Source organism: Rana temporaria, chromosome 4 (genome assembly GCF_905171775.1).
Source record: "Rana temporaria chromosome 4, aRanTem1.1, whole genome shotgun sequence".
Taxonomy (NCBI): domain Eukaryota; kingdom Metazoa; phylum Chordata; class Amphibia; order Anura; family Ranidae; genus Rana; species Rana temporaria.
In genome coordinates, this window is record NC_053492.1 from 2,468,436 (window position 1) to 2,482,236 (window position 13,801).

General features: G+C 43.1%; 1 protein-coding gene across 1 annotated transcript in view; it reads left to right on the forward strand.

Annotated features, from left to right (window-relative positions):
* LOC120935220 (zinc finger protein 585A-like) overlaps positions 1 to 13,801 on the forward strand; it is a 137,774-nt gene that overhangs the window by 84,241 nt on the left and 39,732 nt on the right. Inside the window, exon 8 of the mRNA XM_040347387.1 lies at positions 8,923 to 8,930. Within this exon, the coding sequence (XP_040203321.1) occupies positions 8,923 to 8,930 (8 nt within the window). The remainder of the gene's footprint in view (positions 1 to 8,922; positions 8,931 to 13,801) is intronic.

Sequence of the window (13,801 nt, forward strand, 5' to 3'; positions counted from 1 at the left end):
CTGGTTCCGGTTTAATTTCGAGCATGCGCACTGGGATACCCCAGGGACGGCGCATGCGCAGTTAAAAAAAAAACGTTGTTTACGTCGGGTCATGACGTATTAACATAAAACACGCCCCCATCACTTCCATTTGAATTCCGCGCCCGTACGCCGCAACAGATACACTACGCCGCAGTAAATTCCGGCGCAAATTCGTTGAGGATTCAAACCAAACAAAAGTAAGTTACAGCGGCGTAGCGTATCTTAGATACGCTGCGCCTGGCCCAGATGTATGTGGATCTGCCCCACAGAATGCAGAGCTGCACCTCCGAAGAGATGAAGCTTTCCTTCTTTAACACTAGGTATATATTACTTTAAAGATTCTCTGTACTGCATTCTGACGACCAACTGCCATCTAGTGTCAGAAATATGGAAAATCCTTTAAGCAGCGGCTGAACAAGGAAAAACAAAACACATCTTGAGCCCAACGTGATCAACACCCTATCCTATCTATTTCCCATAGTCCAGCATGTTGTGGGTTATGATGCAAATAATAATAATACATTTAATATTTACTGACAGAAATGTGAGATTCGCTTAGATGAGCTATGAGTGGTCACCTTAACACATGTTTTCCAAGTGTCCAAGACATTAACAATTGGATTAGCTATCTCTAACGTTTACAAGCTTGGGTTGAGAGTTAGAACAATGATAGTAGCTTTCTCACCAAACAATAAGTTTGAACTGGTTTCAAGTGAAGAGATATACCCCTTGTGGGGTAGTTTTTAGTAGACACTGATGTTGATTCTAGCTGTCCTAAAAACAATGGATGATGTTGACCAAGAAGAGTCCCTAAGGCCCCATACACACGAAAAGGATTTATCCGCGAATACGGTCCAGCGGACCGTTTCCGCGGATAAATCCTCTCGAGGATTTCAGCGGATTTCTCTGCGATGGAGTGTACTCACCATCGCATTGAAATCCGCGCCGAAATCCTCTGGCGATGACGTGTCGCGCCGTCGCCACGATTATGACGCGGCGACGTGCGCGACGCTGTCATATAAGGAATTCCACGCATGCGTCTATGAGTCTATACAGACCAGCGGATCCATCCGTTGGGATGGATTCCAGCAGATAGATTTGTTTAGCATGTCAGCGAATATTTGATCTGCTGGAATCCATCCCAGGGGAAAAATATCCGCGGAAACAGATCCGCTGGAGTGTACACACCATAGGATCTATCCGCTGAAACCCATTCGCTGGGATTTTTCAGCGGATGGATTCTATCGTGTGTATGGGGCCTTAGAAGAATTTGTTTACACAGCTGGGCTATTATCCTGTCTTCTTTAACCACTTACCCCCCGGACCATATTGCTGCCCAAAGATCAGAGTACTTTTTGCGATTCGGGACTGCGTCGCTTTAACAGACAATTGCGCGGTCGTGCGACGTGGCTCCCAAACAAAATTGGCGTCCTTTTTTCCCCACAAATAGAGCTTTCTTTTGGTGGTATTTGATCACCCCTGCGTTTTTTATTTTTTGCGCTATAAACAAAAATAGAACGACAATTTTGAAAAAAAATGAATATTTTTTACTTTTTGCTGTAATAAATATCCCCCAAAAATATATAAAAAAACTTTTTTTTTCCTCAGTTTAGACCGATACGTATTCTTCTACATATTTTTCGTAAAAAAAATCGCAATAAGCGTTTATTGATTGGTTTGCGCAAAAGTTATAGCGTTTACAAAATAGGGGGTATTTTTATGGCATTTTTATTAATATTTTTTTTTACTAGTAATGGCGGCGATCAGCGATTTTTTTTCGGTATTGCGACATTATGGCGGACACTTCGGACATTTTTGGGACCATTGGCATTTTTAGAGCGATCAGTGCTATAAAAATGCATTGGATTACTATAAAAATGCCACTGGCAGTGAAGGGGTTAACACTAGGGGGCGGGGAAGGGGTTAAGTATGCCTGGGTGTGTTCTTACTGTGGGGGGGGGGGGTGGCCTCACTAGGGGAAACACTGATCCTCTGTTCATACATTGTATGAACAGAAGATCAGCATTTCCCCAGCTGACAGGACCGAGAGCTGTGTGTTTACACACACAGCTCCCGTTCCCCGCTCTGTACCGAGCGATCGCGTGTGCCCGGCGGCGATCGCGCCCGCCGACGATCGCGCCCGCCGGGCACACGCACGGGAGTCGGGGGCGAGCGGGGGGCGTGCGCGCGCGCGCCCCTAGTGGCGGCTAATAGACAGGACGTCATATTACGTGCTCTCGCCTAGGAGAGCTACCTTGTGGACGTATTTCGGCGGTGCGCGGTCGGCAAGTGGTTAAGAGACAGTCTAAGGTCCGATTTTAACAAACCATAAACAAACCAAATCATGTATAAAATGTGACTTGCATTATAAATACACATGATATTAAAAGTAAGAATATATGTTGTAATTATAAAAGGATATGAATTAACCTGTACTTAGAGTAAGGCCCCATACACACGATAGAATTTATCTGCGAATACGGTCCAGCGGACCGTTTCCGCGGATAAATCCTCTCGAGGATTTCGGCGGATTTTCATGCGATGGAGTGTACACACCATCGCATTGAAATCCGCGCTGAAATCCTCTGGCGATGACGTGTCGCGCCGTCGCCGCGATTATGACGCGGCGACGGGCGCGACGCTGTAATATAAGGAATTCCACGCATGCGTCAAATCATTACGACGCGTGCGGGGAATCCCTTTGGACGGATGGATCCGGTGAGTCTGTACAGACGAGCGGATCCATCCGTGGGATCCGATTCCAGCGGATAGATATTCTGTGCATGTCGACAAATATTTATCTGCTGGAATTCGGAAATATCCGCGGATAAATACACACCAGTACACACCATAGAATCTATCCACTGAAACCCATTCGATGGGATTTATCTGCGGATAGATTCTATGGTGTGTACGGGGCCTAACACATATTCATCGAACACATATCAAAATGATTCATGTATCCACATTAATAATTATTTTGTGTAGATTGAGAGATATAATCTGTGCATATTTAGAAAAAACTGTTTTCAAAGATATACATTTATACAGAAATATAGAAGCATGTTATGTAGATAAGGACATCTACCGGTTGGGCAGAACTTAGTATAACTTTATAGTCTTATTGTCCGGAGGGGTACATAAATGAAGAAAATTAGATGAGAAGGGGGAATGACTGAAGGAGGAAAAAGGACCCATGGAGGGCTGACTCAGGACTGACTCTGACGGGGAGGGGCACACTAGCACCATGCATGAGGACATATTCTTATCCCATGAAGATCCATAGAAAGCCACTTCAGCCATTTAACTTTGGTCAATTGCAAGTAGGAAATAGCCATTTTGGATTGGGTAATTATGTAATTTTTGATTTTATCTTGAATCTATTATTGCTCTCTAAAATCTTGAAGTATTGATGTTGTTCTCTAAAATCTTGAAGTATTGATGTTGTTCTCTAAAATATTGAATATCTTGCAATTATGATTTATTCTCATTAACTGGTAGATTTTTCTCTAAAGAGTAAATTTTTCATTATATTTTTCTTTTTGCATAGTTCCAATTTTATTGACAAAACAAACGTCCAATGTATTTCACATTATTAACCACTTACTTACCTGCAGTATAGTAACGGTTGGACGTGTGAAATAGGCATTCTGTTTCATTGTATCTTTTTGAATCCTCAAAACAAGATACGACTGCATCTGGGTTAGATCTGACAGGCGTACGTCTTCGTACGCCTTCGGATCTAAGATGCAATTCTTCGAGGGTCCGATGGGTGGCGTTCCCGTCGTTTTCCGCGTCGAGTATGCAAATTAGCTATTTCCGACGATCCACGAATGTACGACTGGCCGTCGCATTCTTTTACGTCGTCTCTAGTCGGCTTTTTTCGGCGAATAGTTAAAGCTGCTGTTTGGTGGCGTACTTAATGTTAAGTATGGCCGTCGTTCCCGCGTATCATTTAAAAAAAAAATAATTTGTTTGAGTAAGTCGTCCGTGAATCGGGCTGGACATAATTTACGTCCACGTAAAAAAAATGACGTCCTTGCGACGTCATTTAGCGCAATGCACAGCGGGAAATTTAGGGATGGCGCATGCGCAGTTCGTTCGGCGCAGGGACGCGCTTCATTTAAATGAAACGCCCCCCTACTCGCCGATTTAAATTAGGCTCCGTTACGCCGCGAGAGATACACTACGCCGCCGTAACTTATGGCGCAAATTCTTCCAGGATTCAAACCAAAAAAAGTAAGTTACGGCGGCGTAGCGTATCTCAGATACGCTGCGCCGGGGCAGATCTTTGTGGATCTGCCCCTGAGAATTTATCATGGCACAAATGTCAAATGTACTGCATGCCCATTTTGGGGGTATTTTTATTGATTTTCAAGTAGTTCATGTAACGCAATTGGTATTTTAATTTCATGTAAATATTCATATTTTTGTCAACCAATAAATGTAGCTATTTTGTATGATCATACGTCTCCGTGAATAAGTTTCATATTAAAGACTATGTCATATGGATTGACTTGTATTCAAAAATATCTTCATTAAAAAGAATTCAAAATAAATAAGTGCGGGTAAAAATGACCTTATAAAAGCACAACAACATGCTAGTCTGAGAACCTAATTATCCTCCCTTGGATAATAGGGGAGGCAGAGTCATCATGAGTTCTGGCTACCTGGATCACAAAGATTATTTTCTTGGTTTACAAACAACAGTGCTTTACTTCTCTGCAGAGTATCAGAGCTCACTTGGCTAGAGGGATGGCAGCTTCATGGGCATCTGTGGCAAAAGTATCGGCTAAAGACATATTCAGGACCGCTAGCTGGAGTTCTTGCAAGATTTTTGCTCATCGCTATAAATTCAATGTAATTTATGTTAGTTCTTCTTTATTCGGAACGGCAGTGGTATCATCTTCCTTGTTTAGTTAAAGTGTGGTGAAGCATGGAATCTGGCAAATTTGTCTTCTCTTTCCCACCCTATATTGGCTAGGGTATATCCCATAGTGTGCTGATGGGGGGACAACCAGGAAAACGGAACATTGTAATTAATACTCACTGTATTTTTCCTTTCCTGGTCCGTCTTCACAATTCTCCTTTCCTCTCTAAGTTGCCTGCCACCGCAACACAAAGAACAAGAGGGGGAAGGGAGGAGATAACTTTATTAAGCTGGTAGAAGGTGGTCCTGGGGGTTAAATATGGAGTGGACCCATAGTGCGCTCATGTGAGGAAGGACCAGTAAAGGAAAATTAAGGTGATTATTGATAACAATTTTCCGTTTTAAAGTTTGAACCTAAATTGCTTCTGGGGCCGTATAGATCCAGAGATCTCCACAAAACCACTTTTTGGATACCGTCACAGCTGCTTGTGAAGTTTGGAACTCTATTGTAGTCCTGTCTTACGGACTCTTTCAAGTAACATTACATCGCCTCTCAATACGTTTCTTGGAACCGCTTTTTCAGGATATCTTTGTGACGGTAGTAGAAGGTATCCCCGTCCAAGTCTTCCCTTCTTCCCATAAAGAAAATCACCCAATATTCCACGAGGAGGAAAATTCCTGGGATCGCCCAATAATCCACACATGAGCCAAGCTTACTGCTGGAACAAGACACCCTTTAATGGCAGCATGCTGCTAGTTATATACAGTTTACAAGCTAATCCTCAATCAAAGAACAATGAAATCTCCACCCCCTTTTCACACACTGGGGCCTTCCATACAGATCATAGGTAGACACTTTGGCTCCGACTCTGAAGACACATTTCTTTAGAAGATGACATCAGTGAAGTTAATTACTAGTTGTAACAGAATACGTTATCTAGCGCGGCTTTTTCTATATTGTATATTATCTCTGTTTATCACGCGTTAGCTGCTGCCTATAGACTTTGTTGTGGTAGCGCGTTTTTTTTGTTTTCCACGTTATCTAGACAGCTTGGCCCCGCATATCGAAGAGGTAATTACCACAATGAAGCAATCAGAATAATTAACATGAGCCACTTATCTAATCATTTAGCCTGACGATACAATACACATCTCTTAAGGGTAAACACAGGGCTTCTTCACACAACACACAGATCAATTACCCTTTAAAATAGGGAGCTGGCTGGGGAAGGGACATTAACATTTAAACAGCCTGGTACATCACCTTTTACCTCTAACACACACAGCATTACTAGCAGGGAGAATTAAACTGAAGCATATAGGCAAAAGTCCTTCACAGTCTTTGGTTGACATGAAGTCAGCTGGCATCCATTCTCTGGCACACCTATAGTCACAATCCAACCTGCATTCTTTTCAAGACTTTTGTACTTCCTACTCCATAAACTCCTCATCATTTTACAAGCTTCTTCAGATACGTCATGCCCTGCATTGTTTCTTGAATTAGTAAAAATATATAAATATAATGGGCCGGATTCAGAAAGGAGATACGGTGGTGTATCTCCTGATACGCCGTCGTATCACTGAGTCCGGCCGTCATAGAATCAGGTTACACATAGATATCCCTAAGACTTTTCATGAAATCTTACACCACAAAATGAACTCAGCCAATGAAAGGTAATGACTCAATTTTTATTTCTACTGCTATCAATGGCCAACACGGTACAACAATTCATCCATGTCTTTGGTGATCTCTGATCTACATATGAACTGTTTCTTACATGATGAAGATCAGCCATGGAGTATATCTGAGGTGTACATCAGGGTGTGCTTCTTCCCCACATGAGAGCTGTGATGTCCAGCAACATTCATATACAAGACATTTCCCGCACTCAAGGCACTAATACACCTCAAGGGTTGTGTGGGATCTCTGATGTACAGGAAGATAGGACTTCAGTGAAGAACATTTCCCTCACTCAGGATAGGAAAGAAGCTTCTCCCTCACATGAGATCTCTGATGTTTGTTAACATCAGACTTCTGTGAAAAACATTTCCCGCACTCAGGACAGGAATATGGCTTCTCCCCCGTGTGGCATCTTTGATGTCTACAAAGATCAGACTTCTGTGAAAAACATTTCCCACACTCAGGACAGGAATACGGCTTTTCCCCCGTGTGAGATCTCTGATGTTTGTAAAGATGGGCCTTCTGTGAAAAACATTTCCCACACTCAGGACAGGAATATGGCTTTTCCCCCGTGTGAGATCTCTGATGTTTGTAAAGATGGGCCTTCTGTGAAAAACATTTTCTGCACTCAGGACAGGAATATGGCTTCTCCCCCGTGTGAGATCTCTGGTGTGTGTAAAGATTGAACTTTTGTGAAAAACATTTCCCGCACACTAGACAAGAATACATTTTTTGCCCCATATGCAATCTAAGATGTTTGTAAAGATTGGACCTCTGTGAGAAACATTTCCCACACTCAGGACAGGAATATGGCTTCTCCCCGGTGTGAGACCTCTTATGCACATTCAGTTTGGATTTTGAATGGAAACATTTCCCGCACTCAGGGCAGGGATATGGCTTCTCACCCGAGTGAGACCTCTGATGTTCATAAAGATGTGACTTCTGTGAAAAACATTTGCCGCACTCAGGACAGAAATATGGCTTCTCCCCTGTGTGAGATCGCTGATGTTTATAAAGATTGGACATCTGTGAAAAACATTTTCCACACTCAGGACAGGAATACGGCTTTTCACCTGTGTGAGTCCTTTTATGCACATTAAGATCATATTTAAAATGAAAACATTTCCCGCACTCAGTACAGGAAAACCTCTTCTCTGTTGGAAGGACGGCGCCGTCCCGCACAGTCTGAGGTTCCTCAGGATAAGAGGAATACGATGGTCCATCTACACTGTGTGGTGCCGGATGGACATTTGAGGTAGTCGGGTTTTCTCCTGGACTATACTGTGTGATGTCCTCATCTTCTACTTTACAGTCTGGAGACAAAGTGAGACAATCCTCTGAGGTTTTCCTCATCTCCCGTCCATCTACTAAAATAGAAATACAAAGATTATTACTAGACATGAGCAGATTGGTTCCCCTAAACCAGGACTCCGCCCACATCAGGCAGCTTTGTCTCTGAGGATCTTACAATTCCCCCCTCAAGGTAACTAGTAAATGGGTCCTCTGATCTCCTACCAGATCATTTCTTTATTCATGGACCTTAGTCAGAGAGTGAGGAAACAATGAGAACTGTCTTTTATAGGAGTGACAGTGATGAGCGGATGATAGGACGAGTGTCCCCCTTCCCTCTATCACTCATTGCCATCTTCCCAACACAAGAAGTCCTGCACTTCCTTATTAAGTCCATGATTTAGTCATGAATAACAGCAGGGCTGAGCCCCACCAGAGGTCAGAGAGTGAGGATGGGGGGAGAACAACCAAGATGAAGACTGGACTGATCCTGAAGGGTTATTGACTCCTCCCTCATTATCACTTTCTGTTTAAGGTTCCAAAATTTGAGGTTGTTATCACATTATTATCAACATGTAAAAGTCTGTGCTCCAATCACATCATCAGATATAAAATGTCCAGCTTGAGGAAATGGGTGTAACAAAAAAGAATACATATTATGTGTATATATAGCAGTGGGTAGAGGGGAGAGAGCAGAAGTCAGGACTATGTAATGTACAACATATTGTATAAGATACAGAAGATAGGACTATATAGTATCAGAATGATGTAATGTACAACATAGAGTATATAGTGCAGGGGTCAGGAGTATGTAATGTACAACATAGAGTATATAGTGCAGGGGTCAGGAGTATGTAATGTACAATATATATTATACAGTGTAAGGGTCAGGACTCATAATATTGGTATTCAGTAATCAGTGGAAGTTTAAATGTTTACTTGAAACAAGTTTCAGAGGTCCCACACCGCTACCTCCCATCTCCTGAGACTGCACAAGTGTTCTGTCAGAGATCCTGCTAGACCCGGGTATGAAGCAAAAGACCCAAAGCACATAACTCAGGTGCCTATGTCGAATTTATCCTGTAGTGAAAATGAACATTTTGCTGCCAGCTGTACCCCAGAATCTCCATAAATCCAGTCTAGAGACATAAATTGTGTCTGCAGCACAGAGAAGGAAGATTATCCGAGAGAAATACAGGAATACAGGACGGGGAACACAACTCAAGAAAAGTGACCAGGGGATTACAGGCTGATATCACCCAGTCCCCACCCTACTCTGGACCAATCAGTAAGCAGTATGGGTGGTGGAATGTATTTAGTGTTAATGACCCACCTGTGCTGATCTCTGTAGGAGTGTCCTCCTTTATAATTAGCCTCATTATTTTATCCTCCTCCATAGACTGCTGATCATCCCTCACATACCCCTCTTCTTCTTCTGCTTTAACCTCAAATTCTATATTGATTGGATCTCCACCCTAAACCAAGAAAATAATAAAAAAAGATAATCTGTAATACATAATCTTTAATATTGTGACATCATATTTAAAAAAAATAACACATCACTTCAACAAGTCCATGTTCTGGATGCCACCAACCTTGTAACAGTGGGGGATGGTGTGACCTTCCTGTGTGGAATCCCGGGAATACAGAGGACTGGGACATCTCTCTGGTGGGTTCCTGGTATTAGGTGGCTCCATCATATTCTTGTGTCCTTCTGAAAACTCCTCCATCACTCCATACTCCTCATCCTCCTCTTTATACTCTTCTTTAAGAACAATATTATCATCCCTAAGGGTTCTATTCTGAAAGATATAATAAAACATTGTTTGTAATCAACCTATTAATGTATAGATCTTAAAAGAAATGTATTTTTTTTAAGAATCATACTTACCTAGGTGGATGCAGTTTCGCTCTGATGCTGCATTTGTCCACGCTGCCTCTGACACTGAGAACTGAGCAAATGAACACCGCATATCACTCAGTTCTCATAGATCTGTGAGCAGAGAGCCGGTGACTGTTAGTCACCGGCTCTCTGCTCTTTCTCTCCACATTCACTGGAGCGCTGGGCTATGGAGAAGGTGGGAGCGTCCGGCTCGGGCTCTCAGCGGCTTACTGACAGACTGAGCCGAATGCCGGTCCAGGCATGTGGGTAGATTCCAACTTTATTGTCACAATCTTGCCTGAGCTTGGGCCGACTCTATGATGTCAGCCAACAGCGGACCTCAGCCAGCTGAAAACGGATCACAGTAGTTCAGAAGAAACTGCACTCTTGTTATCCACAGGAAAAACACAGCCAAACAAGCTTTGGCTGTTCTTCTCGTTAAAATATCAGCAAGTGTTATTCTTCTACCTAATAATGTTTTGCATAGTTGTGATCTTCATGTGAAGAATCCCAGGAATACAGAGGACGGGGACATCGCTGGTGGGTTCCCATTACTGGATCCATTTGTAGGAAACACACACTGACTGAATACATTGTTTCTATGTGTTTATCAGATGATGGGGGATCTAGGTGGAGCCTCCGTACTGCTCTCTCCTTTACAATAAAGACTCCTCTTACCCGGTGATGTGAGGGGCGGCTGATTGTCCATCATGACGTCCTTGTAGAGATCCTTGTGTCCTTCTAAATACTCCCACTCCTCCATGGAGAAATAGACAGTGACATCCTGACACCTTATAAGAACCTGACACACACAATGATACAGTCACTGTAACGGGAGGGAACGTGGAACCCAGAAGCTCTTGAAAAGTATGAGATACCCTTGTTTCAGCTTCCCCGGACCCTCTTATGTCCAAAATCATCCTATGTCCACTAGGGCTCATAGGATGACTGAGAAATTATATCTTGGACTACCTGAGATGGGACAGTAATGATTATCAACAATATCTTTCAGGATATCTGAAAAGACCTGTTTACTATTTGTGGATTCTGAACTCAACAGGTTAATTGAATAGGTTCAACTTCAACCATCTGTCTGCCTGTTGTAATGTTAATGAATCCAGACTAACTTCTAAAGATCTTGGGGTAGATTCACGTAGAATGGCGTATGTTTGTGCGGGCGTAACGTATCCTATTTCCGTTACGCCTCCGCAACTTCTACAGGCAAGTGCCGTATTCTCAAAAGAAAGTTGCGCCGGGGTAGCGTAAATAGGCCGGCGTAAGCCCGCCTAATTCAAATTGTGAAGAGGTGGGCGTGTGTTATGTAAATTAACCCTGACCCGACATGATTGACTTTCCTGGAATTTCCCAGTGTGCATTGCTCCAAAGTACGCCGCAAGGACGTATTGGTTTCGACGTGAACGTAAATGACATCCAGCCCCATTCACGGACGACTTACGCAACCAACGTAAATTTTTAAAATTTCGTCGCGGGAACGACGGCCATACTTAACATTGGTACGCCGCATATATGCCTCATATAGCAGGGGTAACTTTACGCTGGGAAAAGCCTAACGTAAACGGCGTAACTGTACTGCGTCGGCCGGGCGTACGTTCGTGAATTCGCGTATCTAGCTGATTTAGCGTAAATATGCAGTTAAGATCCGACGGCGTAAGAGACTTACGCCGGTCGGATCTAATAGAAATCTATGCGTAACTGATTCTATGAATCAGGCGAGACTCAGACTCAGACATACTCAGAGATACGATGGCGTATCTGGAGATACGCCGTCGTATCTCCTTTGTGAATCTACCCCCTTCTCTTTGTGGATTGGGCTAATTGGCCCTGTATTGTCAGACCCCGTACACACGGTCGGTTTGGTCCGATGAGAATGAACCGAAGTTAATTTTTATCGGACCAAACCGACCGTGTGTATAGGCTATCGGTCTGTTTTCCTTCGGTCCAAAATGTCTAAACATGCTTCAAAACTGAACCGATGGACTGCTGCCCCATCGGACCAAACCGATGGTTAGTACAGAAAAGCATCGGTTTAAAACCCGCGCATCAAGTCGACGCATGCTTGGAAGCATTGAACTTTGTTTTATTCAGCACGTCATGTGTTTTACGTCACCGCGTTCTGACCCGATCGGATTTTGAACTGATGGTGTGTACACACATCAGGCCACTTCAGAGGTGAACCGATGAAAACGGTCCGTCGGACCATTCTCATCGGTTTTGTCCGACCGCGTGTACGGGGCCTAAGACGGAGTACTGTGATGATGTGTATTGGAGTTTAGGAGACAGCCAGGCTAGGAAAGTCTGAGGCATCAGGCTGCTTAAAGGGGATTAGTTAATGAACTCACCTGTTGTCTGCTAGGGGGTGTGTTGACACTCAGAGTGATGTGTATCAGGGGCTCGTTGTGTAGCCATTGTGTGATGTTGTGGGTGGATTTGGGTCATTGTTCATGTGGTTACTGCAGTATTCTTTTGGTGTATATAAGAGCCGGTTTTCTCAATAAAGATTGTCAGATCTGCTAGAAACCTCAAGAGTTTGTCTCGTTATTGAGGGGGAATTATTCTTATGGATCTCATCGCCTGACTGTGAAGTGTCGGTAGCTGCCTTGTGTTCAGAAAGGGAATAACCTAAACAGCTTTAACTCCTTTCGTATTTGGGGTGCCGTTACAGTCACCATCCAGACACATCCCTTGTCTGTTACTGGATAATGTCCCAGAATTCCCGGCACTGCTCACCTCTCCTGTCAGCAGCTCCATCATCTTCTTGGTGACTTCTAGAATCTTCTGCATGTTGTGTCTCTCGGGTTTTAGGGAGTCACATGGAGGCACTGTGATGGTCATGTGATCACCTGACTTCATAAGAGGAAATCTCTGTATTGAGGAACCAAAAGGAATATCATGTTAGAATCCCAGAATCCTCCTCACCTCTCCAGTCAGGTCTGTGATTTATTAATAGAGATAAGTGTGATGTCATGTGACCTCCCAGAATCCTCCTCACCTCTCTGGTCAGGTCTGTGTTTTATTAATAGAGATAAGAGTGATGTCATGTGACCTCCCAGAATCCTCCTCACCTCTCCAGTCAGGTCTGTGTATTATTAATAGAGATAAGAGTGATGTCATGTGACCTCCCAGAATCCTCCTCACCTCTCCGGTCAGGTCTGTATATTATTAATAGAGATAAGAGTGATGTCATGTAACCTCCCAAAATCCTCCTCACCTCTCTGGTCAGTAGATAGATGATCTCCAGGGTGAGGTTTAGTATCTTCTCAGTCATGTGACTCCAGTCCTCCTCCATCCTCATTGGTGCCATCATTTGATCTATACAGGTCTCCTTGTAGATGGAAAAATTTGGGGAAAAAAATAATTATTTGGATGGTATTGGTTACACAATAATAGGATGTGGATTGGGGGTGAACTGATATCATTTTTTCAGGGCTTATACCAATACCAATTTTTCGGCTGCCTTTCAGGCCGAAAGCTGATATCAGGTTATTAAGTTTTTTATTTTATTTTATTTTTTAATCACTTTTATTGCTGTCATAAGGGATGTAAACACCCCTTGTAGTAGTAATAGGCAGTAACAGGTCCTCTTTATGGAGAGATCTGGGGTCTATAATAAATGTAAACATCCCATGTGACAGTAATAGGCAATGACGGGTACTCTTTATGGAGAGATCTGGGGTCTATAACGAATGTAAACATATCATGTGACAGTAATAGGCAGTGACAGGTCCCCTTTATGGAGAGATCTGGGGTCTATAATGAATGTAAAAATCCCATGTGACAATAATAGGCAGTGACATGTACTCTTTATGGGGAGATCTGGGGTCTATAATGGATGTAAACATCCCATGTGACAGTAATATGAGGTGACAGGCCCTTCTTTATGAAGAGATCTGGGGTCTATAATGAATGTAAACATCCCATGTGACAGTAGTAGGCAGTGACAGGTACTCTTTATGAAGAGATCTGGGGTCTATAAGGAATGTAAACATACCATGTGACAGTAGTAGGCAGTGACAGGTACTCTTTATGGAGAGATCTG